The 24,811-nt window shown below is 38.4% G+C and overlaps 1 protein-coding gene across 1 annotated transcript in view; it reads left to right on the top strand.

Moving 5' to 3' along the window:
• Nucleotides 1–24,811, top strand: part of LOC134541488 (sodium channel protein 60E-like) — a 219,708-nt gene that overhangs the window by 110,526 nt on the left and 84,371 nt on the right. The window contains exons 8-14 of the mRNA XM_063384980.1: nucleotides 998–1,155; nucleotides 9,360–9,498; nucleotides 12,250–12,464; nucleotides 13,477–13,647; nucleotides 14,051–14,244; nucleotides 14,383–14,488; nucleotides 17,563–17,688. Of these exons, the coding sequence (XP_063241050.1) occupies nucleotides 998–1,155; nucleotides 9,360–9,498; nucleotides 12,250–12,464; nucleotides 13,477–13,647; nucleotides 14,051–14,244; nucleotides 14,383–14,488; nucleotides 17,563–17,688 (1,109 nt within the window). The remainder of the gene's footprint in view (nucleotides 1–997; nucleotides 1,156–9,359; nucleotides 9,499–12,249; nucleotides 12,465–13,476; nucleotides 13,648–14,050; nucleotides 14,245–14,382; nucleotides 14,489–17,562; nucleotides 17,689–24,811) is intronic.

Here is a 24,811-nt window from a genome sequence, read left to right as displayed (position 1 = left end):
TAACACCTAACAAATTAAATAACAATTTAGTTAGTTTTATCTACTAGATATTTTTGCTTTTACTTAAAAACTTACTGAACTGAAATATGCAATGACGAGAACATTTCTGAACATGTCCAATAAATAAATTAAATCGATAAGCTTCTACTTAAAAAAAAAAATATGAACGTCCTTATTATTTAATTTATGTTACTTGACTTGTCTTTATATTTACTATCGACAGTCAAATGGCGTTTAAATAATCATGAAAATAAGATTATTAAATAATAATAATTTCATAGACCTAACTATTATTTTTTACATTTCCTAAAAAAATTACCTGAACAGTAGGCATATAAGACGCATCGCCCCATGTCAAAGCTTTATACAACAGACGCCATGCCTCCAATTCTTATGTTAAAACAATACGAATACTAAACTAATTCACAATTAAAATAGGAACAAAACACTAATATTGCAGTCAACATTCTTTCGAATTTCTGTAATGTGTCAGACCAGTATTGTCTTCATAATAATTGTTCCAAGAGAAACACAATAAATGACCAGCCATAAAATATTTGGAAAAAAAATAAGATACCTGCACTGTAGTTCATTAAATATGTTGATATCGAATCCATCAGTCACCAGCCTATCAGATGCATTGTAATACACAAACCAAGTACCGGTGCTTCGTTTTTTCAAGTACGTATCGATAAGATGTCCATATCACCATATATATATTGACAAATCTATTAGACGGGTAGTTTTCTTCACTGTCATTGCTGAAGATGGAGTGAAAGTAATTCAGCATTGAGACATGGTCGAATATGCGATGTCAGTGCTAAAATTCTTTTATTCGTGTTCGAATTACAATTCGTTGGAAAAATCATTTATCGAAATGTATTTATTGTTTCGCTCCAGCGATGATTGTTTGTGCAAGTCCGCACGGGCATGTCTCTCCCGAACGGCGCGCCCCGAGGGAGCTGCTCGCAGGACGGCTGTGCCCGCGTGTGCGCAGGGCTGCCGCTGCGGGGCCAGCTGCTGTCCTCGCGCCAGCCCAGCAGCAACAACAGCGAGAACCGCGAGTCCTCGCTGGACGACTCCGGGGTCGTGGACGACCACGAGGAGGGCGACCTCACCTCCGAGGAGGTGGCGCACATCCCCAGCGCGGTGCAGGTGCTGGACACTAGCCTTCATTTACTTTCTTAGCGCCCGATGGACTCAGTTGATGGGCAGTGGCTCTCTGAATGTAGGGCTTGTCAACATGGTTACAAATGTATGAAATACATGTATATGTACAATATATACATTAGCTAGCATGAAAGTTATATTTAAATTTCTAATATTGGATATTATGTTAAACAATTGAAATGAGTATTTGAACATTAGATCAATTAGATCAATCTGTCTATTTCTAGTCCTATTCACATTAGTCACCGTAGTTCACATCATAGTTAAAATTCACTCACTTGTATTATGTTATAATACACTATGAACTATTTATACAGATACAATTGAACTTTACATTCATGCAATTATTGTTCACATGACATTTCATAGAGCAATACTTCTATTTACACAATCATAAATTATATTCCAATTAGACTAGGGTAATGGTTATGAGCTAAACACATTAGTTTAAGTATAAAATTTTATGTTGTACTTACAAAGGCTCAGAATATATTCTTCAATTTCTTGTACACTATATAGATACTGGTTTTCAAAAATTTATTTTATTTTATTGTTAAATTTATGGCTTCATAGTACTAACATTACTAACATGCCCATATTGTTTGTGAGAAGTAATGCATAAGCTATTATCAAGCAAACAAACCGCAAGAAGTAATTACTTTTGTAGATACATATTTGGTGGTGCGGGATACCACAAAAAACTTGCATCACCTAAGTACTCATTTACATAGAACATTACTTTCGTATAACAAAAGACCATTAAGGGTTTTTCGTACAGTTTAATTCAGTTTTTTTTTAATAAGCAATTAGTTGTCACGTAGATAAATTAACATTGTTAACATAAAACTTTGGATTTTAATAGATAGCGTCGCATGTAGCGCGAAACATGTTTCAGTTTTCACTATAAGAGTCGCACTTCTGTATCTCCCTTCTTGTTCTATGGAGCTGACTTTTGCCGTCGAAATTCCACTGCTAACATGAGTACTTCCATTTTTACCTTTCTCATACTTCACTTGGGATTAGCGTCTTATCGGTTGTGAGGACATTACAGACGGTAAACACACAGCGACATGGACAAGGGATGTAAGGAAATAAATTACAGAATTTCCCTGGTTTGATTTCGGGAAACTATGGAAATAGAAAATCAGTAAAGTCAGTCTAAGATCAAAGAGAAATTAGTGTCTTACCACTAAATTACCATGTTACATGTTTTGACGTATGGTTTGGACATGAAAAAAATTCACAGTGTCATTCTACTGAAGGCCAAAATATATATTTAACCTTAATTTTTCTTTGACTTTTTCGATTCGTTCACCGTTTTCTTTCGAGAACTCTGCGCCAATTATAATACCACAAAAAAGTCTAAACACGGTTAAAAAACCGAAATGTCACTAGTCCACGACCAAAAGAACACGTGATTTTTCCACAAGAATACAGGTAACTGTGGACTTTGGCCTAGTAGTTTTTGACACCGCAAATATGTATAGGTTCCGTAACCACTTTAAAATGAATTTAGGAATATGTTTAATTTGAAATATTTGTATTTTATTATTGCAGTTAGATCAGTATCACTAAAAATTTTAAAATTCGTAATTTTAAAGAATTGTGGGCATTGTCCAGGAAAAATAATTATGTTTGTGGCATTCTGTTCCTGCGGTTCTTGTTGGTTTTTGGCTTAGGATTGTTCAGGATTAGTCATAAAGTGTTATCACAAGGTAAATTGGGATTCTGGAATATCACAAATAATTTTTAGAACATTTGTATTGTGCCTATTTATAAATAACTTATTTTACGAATATATTATTCTCAATTCTACAATTCTTAAAAGTCAAAGTATTAAATATTTTTACACAGTGTAGGCATTATTACACACGGAAGGCATTATTACCGTAGGTTCTAGTAGTAGCATTAGCACACAATGTTAAGATGACAGTCACAATATTAAGAATACTCGGCCATTGCCAGTGGTTGCTACAGCTCAACACAATCTGTGAACAAAAACAGTTAATACACTTTTGCTTAAAATTTGTTCGGGAAGAAAATAATTTTTAAATAAATGTTTATTTTCAAACATTATACTTCTGTTAATAATTAATTTTTTTAATGAACAATAAAATTCGTCATGTGATCCCGTGCACTTTCCATCTGTATTAAAAATTATAAATAAGTATTTGCCTGGAATCTTTTTCGTATAAAATTTTTGAACGAATATTTTACTATGTAACCTATATTGTTCTGTGGATAGTAAAGTTTTTTAAGCCAGAAGACGATAAGCCATATGAAAACGTGCGCATACGCAGAAATATATTTTTTGTGAGGATAAATTGTTGACTTTAAAATGAGAAACTAATTTATTGTCCCATTTCGTGACAATAATTGTTCTTTATTCGTCAATAACATTTGCCACGTAAATAAAGTAATCGGATGGAAATAATAATTGTTATTCTAAGAAGTTATAAAGTAATTGTTGAAGTTGCGAAAATAGTTGCATTTGGATACAACAAAGGATGACTATTTTGTGCTGTTACAGGTGCATAATTACACGTTAGAAGCATAACAAAGGTGTACTCCATAAACTGTTCCAAATTATTTAACAAAATTATAAATTCTACTTAATTCTTTCTGCATATATATTGTTTCGTCGTACCGCCATTTATCAATAAGTAAATCTAAATAAAATCAACACTTTAATAAAAAAATAACATTTCATTCGTTTATTAAATTAATTTCAATAGTTACAAGAGGAAGGTTCCAGCGGCTGACGTCTTATTTACTACGGGCTACGTGATGTGGAGGGGGGTGGGTGAGGGGCTACGTGAAGAAGTTTGTGGGGCGGGGGGAGTGGCTACGAGGCCCAGGTGCGCCATGAGCGATGGGTTTCTTCGTCGCGCAGCCTGTGTGACATTTAAAGAGACGCACCTGATGCCGGCCTCTGTGAAACACACTGCCTCTGTAATGCCGCGCCGCTGCTGTCGCGAGGTGATGGCTCTCCTTATTGAAATGAAGAATGAAATTATGAACAAAATCAAAAGTGGCAAGGAGGAAATTAAAAAAACACTATGAGAAAATGAAAAATGGCCATGAGTACATCCAGAAGATAAAGGAAGAGGGAAAAAATGAGCGGCCTAGGAGTGTTGCATAATTAAAGAAGACTGAAATCGATTTTTATCAAGAATGGCTAGAAATATATGCGAAATGAAGTAGTGGCTGGGCAAGAAAAATGAGAAGGAAAATGATTAAACCAACATGAAGCTAGAAGGAAAAGTACAGTGTTTATATATGGCCTAACCAGAGTACAAACTAGCTTTACTTGAACAATTAACTGAAGATCACGCAGCAGCTATAACTGAGGAATGCCGTCGGGTGATCAAAGAAGCAACAGTTGCTGCAATCCGGGAGAGGATCACTGGTTAAGACAATGTGGAGGGTCCTCCTTACGGCCAACCACAATTCAAACTAAACATATTCGAGTGACAGTCTATTTGAGCTGTTTACAGGTGACAATTCGAGGCAGCAGTGGAAGTAAATGACTGAAGTAATAAATAGACGGCTAAATCTCAGTTTTGCTTTGAGATGACAACTTCTTGAAACGCTTCAGATGTTAACTGTTCCGACCCAGAAGAAGTATTCAGTGTTATTGGATGCTTTAAAGCTGAGGTAAGTTGACCGACATATGGGTGAGGAGGAAAAAACTATTTTGAAGACCTGACAGCAACGATCCTCGGAAACTTTACAGGAATTCGAGGCCCAGCAAGCCGCATAATTCCATCAATAGCTAGCTTACAGTGAATTTATGAATGGACTAAGGAACAAACCCTATATCTGACACCTGCTTCATGGTCTAAAAATCTAACCAGCATACAGCGCTTAAAGGAACAAAAGGCGTTGTAAAAAAACTAGAAACACAAAACTTAAAAGCACACAAAATAGAAATGTATAAGTTATACCTTTTCTAATTTGCATGTTAATAATTTATGACATTTCTAGGTTGTGTGCATTTCTTTTTGACGAGTTTCTAAGTTATGATAGTTATAATTTCTGTTTTTAAGTTGTGACAGTTCTAGGTAATGATTTTCAAGTTAAAAGTTATGATGGTTCCAAAGTTACGTGTTCATATTTTGACATTTTAAAGTATGTTATGATAGTTGACGTAACGATTTCCAAAGTAGGGACATTTTTAAGTGGTGTGGTTCGGGGTTGACTTTTTCTCAGTTATATAGTACTAGGTCATGTGTTAGAAAGTTATGATAGTTGTAAGTTAAGATGTTTCTAATTTACGATGATGTTAAGTTACAATGTTTCTAAGTTATCTGTTTCAGAGTTTTGTTTTTCGGAGTTTTGTTTTTCTAAGTTACGTGTTTTAAATTGATGTGTTTCTAGTTTATGTGTTTCTAAGTTATTTATTTCTAAGTAAATTGTTTATGTTATAAGCGTTCTAAGTTATGAGCGTTTTAAGTTACGACAGTTACAAGTTATGAGAGTTATATATTTCAGTTATAAGTTATGGAAATTCTAAGTAATTACATTTCTATGTTATGACAGTTCTACATCATGCCAGTTTTAAGTTATGGCAGTTCAAAGTTATGCCAATTCTAAGTTTGGACTGTTTTAAGTTGTGTGTTTCTAAGTTAATTTGGATCACGAACACAAGCATCAGAGCGAGACTGACTATGAGAAAAATACCAGTGCCAACTCTAATAAGGAAGATATTATAGGAGCATTGAAGAAGCTGCTGAAAAGTGCTCCAGGCCCTAGTTTTGAATAAAAGGAGAATGTCTGTAGTGCTCAGCATTCGGTGGAGCTGCCTTATTGCTGGAAGTCACCTGAACATAAACAGCCGTATGATTGCCTTATAGCGCACAGAAGGGGCAGTGTTCACATTAATGCAAATGCCCTTTTTCGATGAACATTCAATGTAGACTGTAATAATTGCAAAAAGGCAGAGAATATTAAAGAACTCGAAGACATCCGACTTAAAACAACCATTGTCGGTGAAGACAAATGGAACATTACCCATCTGGAAAGCAGCACAGCGACAGGACACTGACCTAGGACTCGCTAAAGGCTGGATAAAGGTCGTTAAAATTTACTGGGCACAGTGGGATTTCTTGATGATGGAGGATGGTTTGTTAAAAAGGGTTTGGGAGACCCGAAATGGGAAATTTATTAACACGGAACTTCTCTTCCCAAGAAACATTGTGCCACAGGTGTTGAAGTAAATACATTGTGTGACCACTGGTGGCCACATATAAATGAAGAAGTCACTAGCCAAAGGCTGTCTGTGTTTCTACTGGTTGAGGTGCCACCGGGATTTCGAGACATGGCGAAGGCAGTATTGGAAAAATGGGGAAATGAGGGAATATTATTTGGACGACTTATTTGAGAGGGTAGCAGTTGAAATTTCTAGATCATTCCGAAAAACTTGAAATCGTATTTGATATATTATATAGGATGTTTATAAAAGAATGTCTCAGTTTCAATTTTATATTATAACAGTATCATTTAGACTATTTAAAACAATTAACACATAAAATTATAGGTAAACTAACCAAGTTTTTTGAACAATATTTTCACCTTTAGTTATACGGCACACATCCTAATAAAAGTCTAATTCTTACCCCACTTTGGTTATCATATCCCGAGTAATGTTTAGGTAATGGCGGAACATACCCACCATCTTTTATAAAGCCCCAAAGGAAAAAAAACGCATGTCGTTATGTCTTGTGAAAGTGGAGGCCAGCGAAAAAAAAGGTCTGTGGTCCAACGGTCAGGGAATTCGACAGTTAAACTTTGAACGAAACGAAGTTGAACTGAAATTAAAGATTCACTATTGTCAAATTGCAGAATATAAAATGCTTTACACTCAAGAGTCGCCATTTTGTTTAGGTGACACTGCAAGTGAGCAAACAACAAAGTAGTAGTCTCGCATGCGCTTATCTAAAACTGTTTGAGTTACTCTTTAATTGTGACCTTGAAAGAAAAACCTCTACTATGCTTGCAGTTAATACTATTAAATATATACTGGAACATTCTATATTGTCCAAGTATCATTTTAGCAAGTGGCCAGAAGCTTACATCCTACCTAGCCAGAGGCACATGTTACCAAGCCAGAAGCCACCCCTTTAGCGAATGTGCTAGTCAACCACCTAATTTTCAGATTATAGATATCTATGTAGCTGCACTAAGACCAATGCTGTAATTTCTAATAAACTTTATTCCAGGAGGTTTGTCAATTATTAGGGATAATTTAAACAAGGATTACAGCCTTACGATCTCAACCGATGGTATGGGGGAGATATTAATCATAGCTTTAGGGGAACACCTTGCCAAGGTAGTTGCAGACTTGGACCAACCCATTCAATTATTTCTGACGGCTTACATTCATGAATACTTACACAAACATACATTGAAGAATCAACTGCAAGTATCGTGTTTTAAAAAGAGTTCAAGATGCTCTGAGACATTAATTTGAGTTTATCTCAAAAAGAACCAACCAGTTCCACCAACTCATCCATGATAAAGCACCAAAACCCTTCAAATAGTACAAACCGAATGAAGACGAGGTATGTTCTGAAGGCTAGCACTTAATGATCAAAATTAAGTGTGGCTATACTACCCTCAACATAATAAAGTCTGGTGTTGTGAACCTTACGCAGCATGGGAAGGCCCCTATGAAACATTAAAACTTCTGCTGAGTGATGAGGTCCTTTGCTTCCTAAAAGGAAGAAGAGATTTAAGTAAGGTGGTTCATTTGAAAATATTTAGCAAACATACCAGGAGAAACATGATACATGTTCGGGAACAATAGGTTTAAAGGGGCAGCAGTGTTATAAACGAAAGCTACTAGTGGCAGCAAGTCTTCTCAGCATGTTTGGTTTTGGGGGGAGAGGGAATCATAGCCCAGGTGCGCGATGAATTAACAGTTTTTTGTTGCGCTGCGCGTGTGATATTTGATGAGACATCGGACGCACGGCACGGTCTTTGAGACACAGTAGCTGAGCGACAGCTCTTGCAACGTCAGCCGGCTGTCTCTGTGATGTGCCTTGCCTCTGCTGTCTTGTGTTGCTCATGACACCACCATGTCTGATAGAGATCATTCTGCCATGTACTGGGGACGTAAACTGCGAAAATCAAAGCTTACTAATGCATAAACGAGGGATGGGGTCTCGGCAACCATTCTCAAACCACCTCCCCTCAGATGTACAAGATGGTCAACCGACGAGTAAAGGGAGTTTCTTCTGTAGCGATACCAGTGTGAGCAACCTGCGAGCGAGTTGAGCGATAGTTCAGAGAATAGCGACGGCTTCGCGATAGTGTAGCGGCACGGTGGTGAGTGAAGGATTGTTTGGTAGTGTGAGGGCAGAAAATAAAGGAAGACTAAATATAAAGTTTTATGTTGAGACATTATTATATAATTTAGAAGATGTGGTGTTAGATTTATTTTAGTAAATATATTTTAATGGATTCAGTTAAATAGGCTATCTCTTAAATGCTCTAACTCCCTAAATGTACTTATATTTTATGATCATTATATTAAGTATAAGCAAGACTATTTTAAGTTAAATTAAGTTACTGTAATACTGGATTGTTGCAAGAAGTTTTGTAAATAAACATAGTTTATGCAGATTATTAAATTAATTTAAACAAATTTAAAGTGTTAAAAATTTTAATTATTGAGGACTTTCCTTCACTCATTCATGAATCCGGCGAATCAAGTGTAAAAAGTCTCGTGTAGTTACTGTGCCTAAAAACAACACATGCTGCGCAACAGCATCGGCACATTCCATTCAAGCTTGCCATGGGAATAATCCACACATATGCATCTTCGAATATTTTGGTTTTAATTATAACAGTTATATATAGTTTAGGTTAGGTCTGTTCCATAAATAAAATTCTCTAGAAAGATCTTAATATTTCCTCAAAGGAGGGCCAGTTTAGCAAATCTAGATGTGTTTTATAACTAAAATTTATGTTTGGCATTATAGGTAAACTAAAATTTTAATACTTAACAAAATTTAAATTAAAAAAACTCCTGCATAATATTGCTATTTATTTCAAATGAAGCAGCGAACTTCGACTAATACATAGACCTTTAAAGGGTGTCTGTCTCGGTGTCAGATAGTCTTAAACATACTCCACAAATGTAGCAGGGGAGGCAGGTTTAAATTCATGACTGCTTTTGTTTGCAGAAGGTGGAGCCGGTGACAGTGGCCGTGGGGGCCAGCGAGATACGTGTCGTCAAGTGCAACGGCGTCTCACCCTGCCAGGGCAATAAGCAGCACATGTACACGCTGCCCTCGGACTACCTGTCGCACATCGTTGTACTCGGTGAGTGGCCAACACACGGCAACTAGCAACACATGTACACGCTGCCCTCGGACTACCTGTCGCACATCGTTGTACTCGGTGAGTGGCCAACACACGGCAACTAGCAACACATGTACACGCTGCCCTCGGACTACCTGTCGCACATCGTTGTACTCGGTGAGTGGCCAACACACGGCAACTAGCAACACATGTACACGCTGCCCTCAGTCTACCTGTTGCACATCGTTGTACTCGGTGAGTGGCCAAGACACGACAACTAGCAGCAAATTTACACGCTGCCCTCGGACTACCTGTCGCACATCGTTGTACTCGGTGAGTGGCAAAGACACGGCAACTGCAGCACATGTACACACTGCCCTCGGACTACCTGTCGCACATCGTTGTACTCGGTGAGTGGCGAAGACACGGCAACTAGCAGCACATGTACATGCTGCCCTCGGACTACCTGTCGCACATCGTTGTACTCGGTGAGTGGCCAACACATGGCAACTAGCAGCACATGTACACGCTGACCTCGGACTACCTGTCGCACATCGTTGTACTCGGTGAGTGGCCAACACACGGCAACTAGCAGTACATGTACACACTGCCCTCGGACTACCTGTCGCACATCGTTCTTCTGGGTGAGTGGCCAAGACACGGCAACTAGCAGCACATCTACACGCTTCCCTCGAACTACCTGTCGCACATCGTTGTACTCGGTGAGTGGCCAACACACGGCAACTAGCAGCACATCTACACGCTGCCCTCGGACTACCTGTCGCACATCGTTGTACTCGGTGAGTGGCCAACACACGGCAACTAGCAACACATGTACACGCTGCCCTCGAACTACCTGTCGCACATCGTTGTACTCGGTGAGTGGCCAACACACGGCAACTAGCAACACATGTACACGCTGCCCTCGGACTACCTGTCGCACATCGTTGTACTCGGTGAGTGGCCAACACACGGCAACTAGCAACACATGTACACGCTGCCCTCAGTCTACCTGTTGCACATCGTTGTACTCGGTGAGTGGCCAAGACACGACAACTAGCAGCAAATTTACACGCTGCCCTCGGACTACCTGTCGCACATCGTTGTACTCGGTGAGTGGCAAAGACACGGCAACTGCAGCACATGTACACACTGCCCTCGGACTACCTGTCGCACATCGTTGTACTCGGTGAGTGGCGAAGACACGGCAACTAGCAGCACATGTACATGCTGCCCTCGGACTACCTGTCGCACATCGTTGTACTCGGTGAGTGGCCAACACATGGCAACTAGCAGCACATGTACACGCTGACCTCGGACTACCTGTCGCACATCGTTGTACTCGGTGAGTGGCCAACACACGGCAACTAGCAGTACATGTACACACTGCCCTCGGACTACCTGTCGCACATCGTTCTTCTGGGTGAGTGGCCAAGACACGGCAACTAGCAGCACATCTACACGCTTCCCTCGAACTACCTGTCGCACATCGTTGTACTCGGTGAGTGGCCAACACACGGCAACTAGCAGCACATCTACACGCTGCCCTCGGACTACCTGTCGCACATCGTTGTACTCGGTGAGTGGCCAACACACGGCAACTAGCAGCACATCTACACGCTGCCCTCGAACTACCTGTCGCACATCGTTGTACTCGGTGAGTGGCCAACACACGGCAACTAGCAGCACATCTACACGCTGCCCTCGAACTACCTGTCGCACATCGTTGTACTCGGTGAGTGGCCAACACACGGCAACTAGCAGCACATGTACACACTGCCCTCGGACTACCTGTCGCACATCGTTCTTCTGGGTGAGTGGCCAAGACACGGCAACTAGCAGCACATCTACACGCTGCCCTCGAACTACCTGTCGCACATCGTTGTACTCGGTGAGTGGCCAACACACGGCAACTAGCAGCACATCTACACGCTGCCCTCGAACTACCTGTCGCACATCGTTGTACTCGGTGAGTGGCCAACACACGGCAACTAGCAGCACATCTACACGCTGCCCTCGAACTACCTGTCGCACATCGTTGTACTCGGTGAGTGGCCAACACACGGCAACTAGCAGCACATGTACACACTGCCCTCGGACTACCTGTCGCACATCATTCTTCTGGGTGAGTGGCCAAGACACGGCAACTAGCAGCACATCTACACGCTGCCCTCGAACTACCTGTCGCACATCGTTGTACTCGGTGAGTGGCCAACACACGGCAACTAGCAGCACATGTACACGCTGCCCTCGGACTACCTGTCGCACATCGTTGTACTCGGTGAGTGGTCAAGACACGGCAACTAGCAGCACACGTACATGCTGACCTTTGGACTGCCTGACACACAGATGAGCGGCCTGGCCAAGGCAACAAGAAACACTAGTGCAAGCTGCCCCTCGACTACCTGTTACACATTGTTGTTCTAAATGAACACACAGTGGTGTATGGACTAACAGTTGAAGGTGCGGTTCCAGTGCTGAGTGGACGAATGCCAGTCTATACAGTGTTGAGTGTGGTTTGCAGATGGTACCTGGTGGACCTCAACTGCGACATGTGCACGCAGGGCTGCGTGGACTACGAGGGTTGGCTGCGGTTACAGTGTGCCGTGGACGAATGCCAGTCTACACAGTGTTGAGTGTGGTTTGCAGATGACCTGGTGGACCGCAACTGAGACAAGTGCACGCAGTGCTGCGTGTACTACGAGGGTTGGCTGTGGCTCCAGTGTGCAGTGGATGAATGCCAGTCTACACAGTGTTGAGTGTGGTTTGCAGATGACCTGGTGGACCGCAACTGCGACAAGTGCACGCAGTGCTGCGTGGACTACGAGGGTTGGCTGCGTTTCCAATGCGGCCTGTATAAGGTGGTGCGAGACCCTCTCTTCGACCTGCTCATCACGCTGTGCATCGTGCTCAACACCATGTTCCTGGCCATGGAGCACCACGGCATGAGCGAATCGGTGCGTCAGGCGCTCGACATCGGGAACAAGGTAGCTGCTCACCTTTGCACATATTTTATAGGATAGAATATTGGGAAGTAATTTTGACATATTCCAGCTCACTTACTTGTATTTCCTTTATTATTTTTATACCTCATAGTTTTTTATGGTCCTACTCTACATATAATATAACATTTGTAATTTGACATATGAAATCCATGGACTGCTGTAATAACTTCTACATAGGTATTCGTTTACGTTACATAATTAGTTTTTTTAATGTTAATCATGCTTAAGGCACTACAAAATACCAGACTGTCGCTAAACAATAGAAAAGAGCTAGATACAAAAATACCTTTTCAAATAGCTTTGATTAATTTACCTTGATATTTGCATTAAAAACTATATTACCACAAACTCTTTTAAGCGATGCTTTAGCCGTTATTATATTAAAATCTTTAGATGTTACAATCTGGGTCTCATTTTACTAAACTGCATGCAGCTATTTGTGACATAGTTTAATTTAACCTTGGATGTAAGGTTTGCTTAAAAAAAATACACATACCAGAAAGTATTTTGAAGTAACTCCATGAAATGTGAACCAAATGAGTTAACGTTTAACACGCAGTACTAATGCACGCTATATTTAAACCAAACGACAGAAAGTAGGACCATATTATGTATGTGTGAAGTTATAAATTTAACAGAAGAAATGTTAATCTGTTTAAACATGTAGGTTAAAGCATAGTTCAGTATATATTGCTTTATCAAATAAGCAAATATTTAATTTTAAGTTAAATTAAATTGGCGATACCCCCTGCGAGATGTTACATGCTCAAATATGATTACAATTATATTTTGAAACCTCCCTGCACACAGTGAAATAACCGGGATTTGAGTACGTACTCCTATACTTTAGCTGGCTTCATTCGGTATAACCATTTCAATTGGCAATCAGCCCATTAAATAAATAATTTTTTTAGAGTATTTAAAATTAAAAAATAATAATATTTTGATTTAAAAAACTTTTTTTAACTATGTTGTTTGCTATTTCTTTTTGTAGGTTTTCACGTCAATATTTTCACTGGAGTGCTTCCTCAAACTTCTGGCTTTGAGCAAAGAGTATTTTGCTTGCGGCTGGAATATTTTTGATCTCATTATTGTGTCTGCGAGTTTATTAGACCTTTCATTTGAATTAGTTGATGGTCTGTCTGTTCTCCGAGGACTTCGTTTGGTGAGTTCTATTTGTGATCTTCTATTTTAATTTGTTGCTTTAAAGTAATAATTATTCTTGAGTTTGAAGTTAAGGAATTAATAATTAGTGGCTTAAATGTTACTCAAGGATGAGCAGCTTTATTGTACTTGAACAATAAAAAATTAAATTGAATATTCGCATGTGTCTAATTTATATTAATTCCTGTAATGTGTATTTATCACCTAATTTACCGTAAACATTAAACATAAATGGAAAAACTTGTTATAAATTCAGACATTTATAGCCAAAACGAAATACAGTTTTAAATGAAAAAATGCTTTTTTTTATTAAACAATTAATTATATCTATTCTCTTGAGTAAAATTGAATGTGTTTTAAACATTTCCATTTTCTGTCTGAGTATTGTTTGCTCATTGTTTCAGTTACGTGTTTTGAAACTGGCGCAGTCGTGGACAACGATGAAAGTTCTTCTTAGCATTATCATTTCAACCATCGGTGCTTTAGGAAATTTGACGTTTGTGTTAGTGATAGTGATTTATATATTTGCCGTAATAGGAATGCAGTTGTTTTCTAGGGATTACACTGATGACAAATTTGCACCAGATCCGGTGCCAAGGTGAGTCAGCCAGTGATAAGCTCTACTAACATTATTTGAGATACAATAAATGTTTTACAATACTTCAACAGAATTTCTTGAAAACAATTTTGGTCATTTGTTTAGTGTGGTTTGATAATTTTTTGTTTATTTTTTCAGATGGAATTTCAATGATTTCTTCCATTCGTTCATGATGATATTTCGTATTTTGTGTGGAGAGTGGATAGAGCCGCTTTGGGACTGCATGAGAGCAGAGTCTAAAGAGGTAAGTGAACAAGTTGTTTACAAATTAGTGGAAATGAATTGAATGGATTACAAGGGATGCTAAAACAAGCAAATTTAGTTAGCGAACATATCCCCGGAAACGCAACCCTGCAAAGTTACAGGCGTGAACACTAGAGCATAAATTTGTACTTCGCGCCATTGAGGCTTTCCTCCATTGGCTGAGGTCGCGGTGCAGAGGCGTTCAAACACTCGGCGGGAAGTGGACAACGAGCTGGGCTCAAAGGTTTATAGAGTTGCAGTAGGTGCAGGATGCCATGTAGCTTGGGACACGTCACAGACTCTCAGTTGTGGTGACGAGGCGGGGAGGCTTCCGAAAACACTGCCGCTGTCGCTGTCCACTCTTCCTAAGTAATACTGCGATCAAGTATCATGTCGAAAAGAGCATCAAGTCGGTAGTACCTGTATTCAAGCTTCTTCACATATTCGCAGAAAGGTTTTCAGTATTTAACTTTTCTTTACAAAATCAATTCACGTTTTTAAAATAGTAGGTTTTCATTGTGTAACGAAACTGCATTTTACTGGGGTGGGAAATTGAGAGTTGAAAGCCCGTAACATTTCAAGATTTTTTCCCCTAAATAAATGGTTAGAACGGTTTATGCTGCTTAATAACCTCATAAAGTTTAGGCTTAAGCATGTCATTGCTTAATGAAATTCAATGCTTTCGCAACCGTTGTTAAATTAGGTGTATGGTCGAGTAAGATTTTTGCGATTTATTTATCCTGATATTGAGATAGGTCTAACATGTTGTCTAAGACAACAACACTGTTGGTGGGAAGGTTAGTGACAGTTTTTCTTTTACCTACGTTTTATTATATTGTCAGTTCGTGTTGTGATGGTAGTCTTTTGTAGCTTGTTGAGACTTCCACATTACTACGGCACTAGGAGCATAATAATTTTCACCACCGTATAAAACATTATCGATCTTTGTACTTTTGACACAAGTGTCAACAAGCCGTGGATCGACGTTTCACTCCAAGATTTCTGTTTTTATATTTGACAACAACAAATATGTTTTTTTAATGTACACGATATAATGAATATTTATTCTAAACCTTCAAATATTTCTCAAATGAGCAAACCACTTCTGTCGTACTGCAGATTATTTAATCAAAATTTAATTCTGCGATTCAATTTTTTTCGCAAAAAAAAAAAACTTAACATGTCATAACGTTTCCGTACTACTGTATCCTGTTGCAGTTTATTCGTGTTTTTTCCACTGTCAGGATACATTTTTCTACTTTACAAATTTTAAACACAGTTCTACGAAGTACTGTTCCATAAAAATCATCTACATCGTAATTTCAGGTCTTTTATCTCTTATTACCAAGTTTAACAAATGAGCTTCCTTCTCCGGTGCTATTTACTCCCACTTTTATTCTCTGCACTGCGCTAGGAGAACCGCCAGTAGTTTCAGCGGTCTTCAACACCGCTTATTTTCTCTTCGTATAAATATTTCAATATTCTTTATAAACCACTTCACAAGCCTGCGATTTTAATTTTTTTCCCCATTTTACTGTCGATAAAATCGGTGGCGTTTGAAAATAAAAGGCATAACAAATTAAATATTTTTGCCACGCCCTCGAAAGCGTATTCGTTGGCCGAAAATAACACCAGTAACAAGATTTTTAAGATGGTTGACGTGTATTCAAGTCCGAAATGATAAAGTCCAACATTGTTAAATATAAAAAAATATTTACAAAGTAAAGACGCGAATCATGTAGTTAATTAAAGTGACGGTAAACTAAAACATTAATAAATAAACCAACATGGGAATAAACCTGCACACATGCTGAAGAATTTTTTTTTATATATTCTGGTCCGAAAGTACGACCCAAACACGAGCGATCTACGCATGCGTGATAATTTGGCCACCCACCCCCTCTAAATGACCATCTGTCCTAGCCGTAACGATCACTCAGGTATCTAGATATGCGGCAACTATGTAGTCAAATGCACTAGCAAAGAGGTGCATGGAGTACAGAAAATTGGGTAGTTAATTGAGGTATGTTTAAGGTAATGTTAACTGTTAGTGATTACGATGCTGCGACAAAGAAGAACAAATGTGAGACCACACCGATAGCTAGGCTATGTTCGCGATGTTTGCTATGTTTGCTGTGTTTAATGTGCTAGGAGGCCAGACAGATCAGTATAGTTTTGCGATATAGGAGAGACGTATGCTGTGGGTTTCGAGTGAATATTCTGACGATTATAATATTCAGCTGGCTCTCACAGTATGTACACGTAAAAATTAATGGGTTCATGAAGTTAATGAAATAAATAATTTTAAGAATTTTGGTTATTTGATGAAGCTGTTTCGTGTGAGGACGATGACAAATTGTGAATTGTTTGAGAATAAATAGAACTCAGTTTGATAGAATTTCATTGAAATCAAAGTCCAGGTATATCCTGCCTTAAATGTTCTTCCATTGATCTATTCCATAAACATGGATGTTTGCCATAAATTTATTTTTTCATATTTCTTTCGTGAACTTTTATGTTAACATGACATATTTATAGAAAAAAACAGATAGAATCTTAACTTCATAAATAGAAAACGCAGAAGTATAGCCCAATTCGACGCGAAAACAGGTTTTGGTTTTATTGTCTGCGCATGCGCAAAGTCAGCGATGTTTATAAAACTAGCCGAGAACCAAATACCCGGAAAAGTTGTGCCAACATAGCGAACACAGCGGGCACATCTCGGTGTGACCGGTCACATGTGAGATGCAGCTGGCTACATTGGGCTCACGTAGCGAACATAGCGAGTGTAGCGAGCATAGTGCTCTGTGTGGCCGAAACTCTACACGCAGACTTTACACTCGCAGAGATTTCTAACATGCACATTGTGTATGGGGAAGCGAGAGGAAATGCTGCATACTGTAGAAGTCTCCACTGGGAAAAATATTGATTTGTGGTTTTATGCTTTCTTGCATGGACTTAATTTATTGGCTATATATAAATTTAATTTTTATAAGTGAAATCCGTGTTGTTATTAATAAGGTTTTAGTTATAAGTATATATACTAATAAGTAATTTTTATGTTTCTGCCTACAGGGTCCAGAGACGTGTTTCTTTATTTTTTTACCTGCGCTAGTGATGGGTAATTTCATGGTGCTTAACCTCTTCTTGGCTTTGTTACTCAACAGCTTCAATTCTGAAGAACTGAAGTCAAAAAAAGAGGTAAATATATAACTTTTTACTAAACAAATAACCCACAGAAGCATAATTTTATTTTGCGCTAAAGACTAGGTGCGCCTAATTTGTTTCTTAATTATTGTTATTTAGATCTGTTTATTCTGCCACTATGCAAAAGAAAGTAATGGTATTATTTTATAAAAATATTAGTGCTGTTTTGTATAGCATGAGATAAAAAATATATATACCACAGTGTTACTGAAATATACTCTTAAGTTGGCTTTGTATTTTAGTAAAAATAAAAGTAATGTGTTCAGAAACATTAAGGGACTTGTAATAAAAGTTTTAAGAACAATTTTCTTATTTTACAGTATTATAATGTAATCAACAGCTATGTTGTAAAAAAACATATTTACTTTTAATCTGAAATATTAAGCTTCCTCATTTATCGAATCTGAGCGCTATGACTCGGGTAAGAGCTGATGAATGAGTTCGCAAAAACATGTTAGGTTCTTAAAGCAGATTGTGTGGGGGTTTCCCATTGCCTTCAGCAGGAAGAATAAACAAAACCCAACCATGGATTCTAAAATACGTTTTGCAAAGGTGAAAGTCCTGTGTTCCGGCCGCTGTTCGAAACCCTGATCTTTGACACATGGACCAGTAGCCTAACTATTATTCTTCCTAACGTTCGAGCAACTTGTGGTAAACTTGGTTTTCTGAAATTTAAAAACATATTTCTTTTTAAATTCCTAAATTGTTAATAATGTTTAGAATCTTATCATTTTACTTATAAATTTAAGTATATTATTGCCATTTAGCGTACTTTAAGCTTCGTTATGAACTAACAATATATGAGCAAGCTATCCAGAAAGGGGCTAGATGCACAGCCATGTTTCTATGAAATACTCGACAGGTAGGACAGATGGCACGGAACAAACCGGTAATAATAGTTGTATAATGTAAGCGCTCTCCCGCATGTCAAATTTTTAGGGTTGTGCGGGAATAGGTTTTTGTACTGCGGGAAATTTTCGGGAAAAATAAATTATTCCCGCGGGAAACAGGACGGGATCGGGAAAATAAAATAAAAAGGCAAATTTTTAATTATAATATGAGAAGATGGCCATTTAAACGTTTCTTGCAAAGTTAGTTGTTTTTTTTTTGCTGCTATTTCTTTTGACTGCTTCACTTGCCCTTTTTTCAGCGGCGACTTCATATTTTTTAGCATCCTCAAATTATTTTTTTTATAGCCAGACGTGCTACCATGCTCGCATCTCAAAAAAATTTTCACACGACACACTTTGCCAGGGATTTACTGTCTGTCAGACGTTCAAAATACTTCCAAACACTTTTAGGTTTACAAGTAACAAGCTGATCGGTTGCGACATCCATTATTTTTAGGCTGCTAGTTTGTTTTAATATACAATGGCATCGAAAATAGGAACAGATACTTTGCCCAAGCCGTAATAACGTAACGTCAGCCGAAAAAGCCCGCCAAACTAAACAGTAAACAACTATTTTTTTCTCCCAAAGCAAAATCATAGATGTTTAGATACTCGTGAGCAGTGGTGTAAAACTACGTGATTTCATATTTTTTAAAGTGCCAATACAGTTCTCTACATCGCCACTGCTATCAAGTAATGAGAACGGTTACGCTTCGTTATGAAACGCAAGTCTAGTATTTCTTATATCTTTGGCGAAAAGGTTGGATTGCGCGTGTGTTTTGTTTGTGTCTATGGACACACAGTGGTTTTAGGTTAAGTATTCGATGGTGACGGCAATAACGTTTTATAACTGACTATTCCGTATCTTGAAAATTTGTACCCTTGAAGAAATATATTTATGAACGCATACAATATTTAAGGTACTCCATGTACGTTTTGTATATTCCAATTTGATATGTGTAAACGATTATCATAATTCACTGCACACCACAGCTGTCGCTACGATCGGCATAAGTTTAAAATATGTTTTGCGTTTAAATTGTACGGAAACCCTTCAAAAATGTACGAATCCATAACAAATATTGTTGTAAAAACAGTGTGAATTGATAGAAAACATTTTCACATGATTAGTAAACATTTGTAAATTTTTAAACAATTTCCCGAAAAATTCGGGAGTAATAAAATTCCCGCCCGGCATTTCAAGAAGCCTATTTTCCCGAAGCGTCGGGATCCCGCACACCCCTACAAATTTTTCAATATACCTGTCATTCATAATCGATAAAATTATTTAGTTGTGTTTCTTAACCCATCAGAAGTAAACATTTTACTTCCATAAAAACGTTTTTTGGTTGTTTTTTTTGGTAGTATTATTTGTATTGAGAAAGTTAGGTGCTTAGTCCCCCTATGCAGTATCTAGTAGTTCGCAATAAGGGGTAATGTTGTCACTTGTACAGGCAACCGGGTACCCGGCCATATTGTAAATAGCATGGCTGGGAACATGTTCGCCAGCGACCCGGTAAACCAGTTGTAAGTCACGCTTGGGGATCACAGTGCCTTCACCAGGTCGACCTCTCACTTCGAGGTTCGCGAGAGGTTGACATGGAAGGATCACGCGCATTAGGACCAGACCTCTACGGAACTTGTACACCTCCGTAAGACATATTTTATATTGCTGGTGGCTATCGTATTGAAGTATATTGCTTTGGTTACGTAAGAGCCGAGCCTTTTCATTCACTCTGTTTGCTGAGGATAAAGTTACCTTAGCCAAGCAGTGCAATTACGATAACATCCAAGGCAATCGCTGTTTGATTTTAAAAAAAAAAATGTATATGAACCAGTGGAAGCGACTCATTTTTACTCTCAGTATGGTGGACATTACACATTTTTACTTTTGGGACATGTCTGATAACCACAAAATATAAAACATTTAGTTTGAGAAGTACTCACTTACATCCATACTACTAGTTGCCGAACACATTAAGACTCACTTTAATTAAACAAACAAAGCGATCGTGTTTTGTTCTTTAGAGACTAAAAAAATTAAATACTTTTTCTACTAAAATATAAAATATATATTGTTTTCTGAAATATGCTGAGGGCGTGTGCGATTAAACGTTGAGACAGTACAAATATTGCCCGAATGTTTTTATAAATATACTGTAAAAAATTAATTTCTTTGTTATTATAAATATCTAATTATAAAAAGCTTGATATTACTTTAGAGTCTTTGACTTTAAAAATATTTATATTATTAAACAGTAAACCTGTGCTTGAAAATTCATTACATCAGCGTTTTATTTCCCGTGGAGGGATATGAAACGTTTTGAAGATAATAAAGGAACATAAAATACAAACTTTCTCAGACCCAACATGTATATCGACTATGTAAATGAATAATTTACCCGAGTTACAATACGAGTAGAAATTTTCTGCAAGGAGTAGGTACCTACGCTTCAAGTGACTTGTAATGAAATTCTTCGCCTGCAGAAATATAAATTGCTGCCATAATTATTGTATGAAAAAAAATCACTATAGTTTTAAAAATGATAAGTATAACTTTTTTTTAACATACATGTTATCAGCAAACCCAAAAAATGTAATGTATCTAAAAAATTTAGCTCCAATCGGTAACACACGGGTATGAGAGCCACTGCCCTAGTTATTCAATAACCAAAACTTGGAAAATGGGAAAAATAACAAATGACTGATAACATTTAAAATCTGAGCAGGTTCCTTTTGTATGTCTGCCAGACATTGAGCTCAAGTAATATTCTATCTTTGTCATAAATGTCTTAAGAACAGATTTCTAAAGAAACAAACTGCTTAAAAGTTTGTGGATGCTAGTATTAAAACATGCTACTTATTTATATTCCAGACATTTTTCTCAGAGCAAGGTTTAAATTTACCTTGAAAATATTAGGTGACCCATGATCATATATAAATAGAGTTATACTCATTACTCACTCATTGACTCTGTAACGCCAAAAAGATATGTAGCTATAACTTGGACATAAGAGTATCACGACGCACAAATATTAGCCTACTGCATATAGTATTTCTCAGAAAATTTAGCTCTAAACGAAAAGGGAAAGTATTATTTTGTTTTGGAAATCAAGTTTGCATCACTGGGAATCATTTGATGATATTTTGAAGTTTGTAGTAATCCCATTCTAAAGCTTGGTTTTTATTTAGAATTATTTTTATTTCTTTAAAGTTTATATTTTTTTAATATATGTTGGTATTTGGTTATTTTATGTATACTGTTTTCCTTGCTTTATGCACAACAAAAAATAGAAGATATTTGTACCTTACAGAGTCCTTAAAATTCATCACTTGTCATCATTAGTAGAGTGGAGACACATTGCCTCAACAGAGAATTTTGCAAATATAATTTCATGTGGAGCCTCTCCAGAACAGATTTTTAAAAATTCAATATGGTGATTGGACCATCAAGGCTTACGATTTCTTCCTCATTATGGCTAATATGTGCAGAGTGTAGTAAGGAAGATGTTCCTAAAAAATTTCATCAAGCTTTATTATGGCCCAGCTAGATGATATTATAATCAGTTTGTCGAGAGATCCCAGACTCAAATATTAGTTACATATTGCTTCAAATTTGTACACAATTTAAAAGTTGTAATAGAAGAGATGAAGACTAGTCCAATTGAATTAAATTAACTGAAGGAAGCATTGCATAGCTGCATCAGAATCGTTCAGTCACAGAAATAATCGATTCAAATTAACTTACCTAACCATTATCATCAAATGTCCAGAAAAAATCAAAATTAAAAGCCTTAATACATTGTTGTGCAGGACCCATAATCAATTGGTACGAAGCCAGCTCCAAAACTCTAATCTGACTTTTGCGCAGAAGCATTATATAAAAATGCCCCCAAAACGTAATCTTACAAGATTGATCATAGGAATATAACATAAACCATTTCTTTATGTTCATACTCATCAGTTAATTCATCACTTAGACTATCATTTGATGCCTTTTTAATCAGGAACTCTTAGATGCAGATCACAGGAAAAGTGATGCATTCTAACCTTTATTTGCATGGCCCCAAAAACAATTCATATTAAAGTTGGTCGGTGACATGTTAACTCAAGCACCTCTTGCAGCTGTGAAGAGATCTGTATCATGTCGAAGTCGATGTGAAATATTAACAACGAAAATGGAAGCAATTATGTTGGTGCTCAAAAGAAATGTCATTAATTCAAACTCTGTTGAATCGTTAGGCTCACCTTTTTTACACTACTCAGGAAGAAACCAAATGGCATTTCATACCACCCTGAGCACCCCAACTCGTTGCTATATGGGTGGCAGGCATTAAGTCATTGAAATTTTATTTACGAAGAGCCTTAGGAAATATGTGTCTTACATACAAATAACCTAACACAATGATAACACAAATCGATGTTTGTTAAAATTTCAGTCCAATAAATTGTTCCACTGTCCCATGATCCCAGTGATCCATTAACTCTCACACCTGGACACTTCCTAATTTATTCTGCCACCACAAATACTTCTGAGAAATGTTTAGGTTTGGTAGAACTAAGCTGGTTTTTCACATGACAACTATTTAAAGAACTTCAACAATACTGACAAATATGGTCAAATTACTATTTTGATCCCCTGCAGCGAAAGAGCAGATGGACATCATTCTCAGGAAATGTGCAGGAGGCAGACTTGTGGTGCTCAAAGAAGACAGTGATCCACCATTATGCTAGCAAATAAGAGTCATCGAAAAAGTTCACTCACGATCTAATAGTCTAGTAGGAGTAGCTACAATATGTAACTCCATTGGAACATATAAGCGACCAAGTTACGAAATTGTCACTTCCAGTGAACCAGTGTTTAAGTAGTTTAAGTACTCATTAAACTAATAAGGACAACATGTACGTTGATTGCTGGCATGATATACTTGTGACAATGAATATTTTTGTTTTACTTTTTATTTGTACGTCCATAGTTAACATACTTTTTTACAGTATTTTATTGACATTTGTAAAGAGCAGTGCAGTTTTTGATGTTTTTAACATTGTAGAATTTTCGAGAAAAAAAATTGTTTTAAGTTTTATTTGCGATAGTTATGTTGCGATTTAAGGCAACCTTCTTCTCTTGGAAGAAATATTTTTGATAGCAGGCACTTGCTATGGGGGCAGAAGTAAACGAGGAATGGTTAGAGACAGACATACAGTCTTGTAGGTCTCAACTTCTTAATAAAGTGTTGTTGTACAGATTCATTGTTTTTAATCATACATTTTAAGGATATCAGTCAAACTCTTCATCGTGACAGTGGAACACTTATCGTGATGCTTCATGATACATTAACTGTTATATTTTGGGTGATTTATAAAGGTTAATTTAAGTTTATTTAGTTTTAAGAAACCAAATGCTTCAGCCTAGTTATTATTAATTGGCAAAGTGTGGTGGTATTGTGCCGGTTGGAGAGTATTACATGGTGCAGCCTTGCTGCTGGTGGTGTTGCAACCGACTGGAGTGTGTCAAACAGTGCAAACTGGCTGGTGGTGGGGTTGCACCCGGCCGGAGAGTGTTGCAAAGTGCAGACTGGCTGCTGGTGTTGCACACAGCCGGAGAGTGTCAAATAGTGCAGCCTGACTAGTAGTGGTGGTGTTGCACCCGGCCGGAGAGTATTGCAAAGTGCAGACTGGCTGGTGGTGTTGCACCCGGTCGGAGAGGTTTTTTTACGGTGCAGACTGGCTGTTGGTTGTGGTGCACCCGGCCGGAGAGTGAAAACTGGCTGGTGGTGGTGTTGCACCCAGCCGGAGAGTATTGTAAAGTGCAGACTGGCTGGTGGTGTTGCACCCGGCTGGAGAGGTTTGCACGGTTCAGACTGGCTGTTGGTTGTGTTGCACCCGGCCGGAGCGTGTCGAACAGTGCAGACTGGCTGCTGGTGGGGGTGGTGCACACGGCTGGAGAGTGCTGCTGAAGATGTCGCACCCGGCCAGAGATTGTCGCGTGGTGCAGACAGGCTGCTGGTGGTGTTGCAGCCCGATGCCGAGGACGAGGAAACGGCCGAGTACAAGGCGCGGTTGCGCCAGCACGCCCGGCTGGCCGCGAGGTTGTGGCGCAGGTGTTGGCGGCTTCCCTCGCCCCCTGACCCCGCCCCTGTCCCCCTGTTCCATCGCTGCCCGCTCCCGACACGCCCGTGGCCGGCCCCCGACCCCACCCCCGTGGAGGTACTTGCTGCTTGCACTCG

This window comes from Bacillus rossius (genome assembly GCF_032445375.1).
Source record: "Bacillus rossius redtenbacheri isolate Brsri chromosome 4 unlocalized genomic scaffold, Brsri_v3 Brsri_v3_scf4_1, whole genome shotgun sequence".
Lineage (NCBI taxonomy): Eukaryota > Metazoa > Arthropoda > Insecta > Phasmatodea > Bacillidae > Bacillus > Bacillus rossius.
This window is presented reverse-complemented; position numbering and strand designations above follow the sequence as displayed.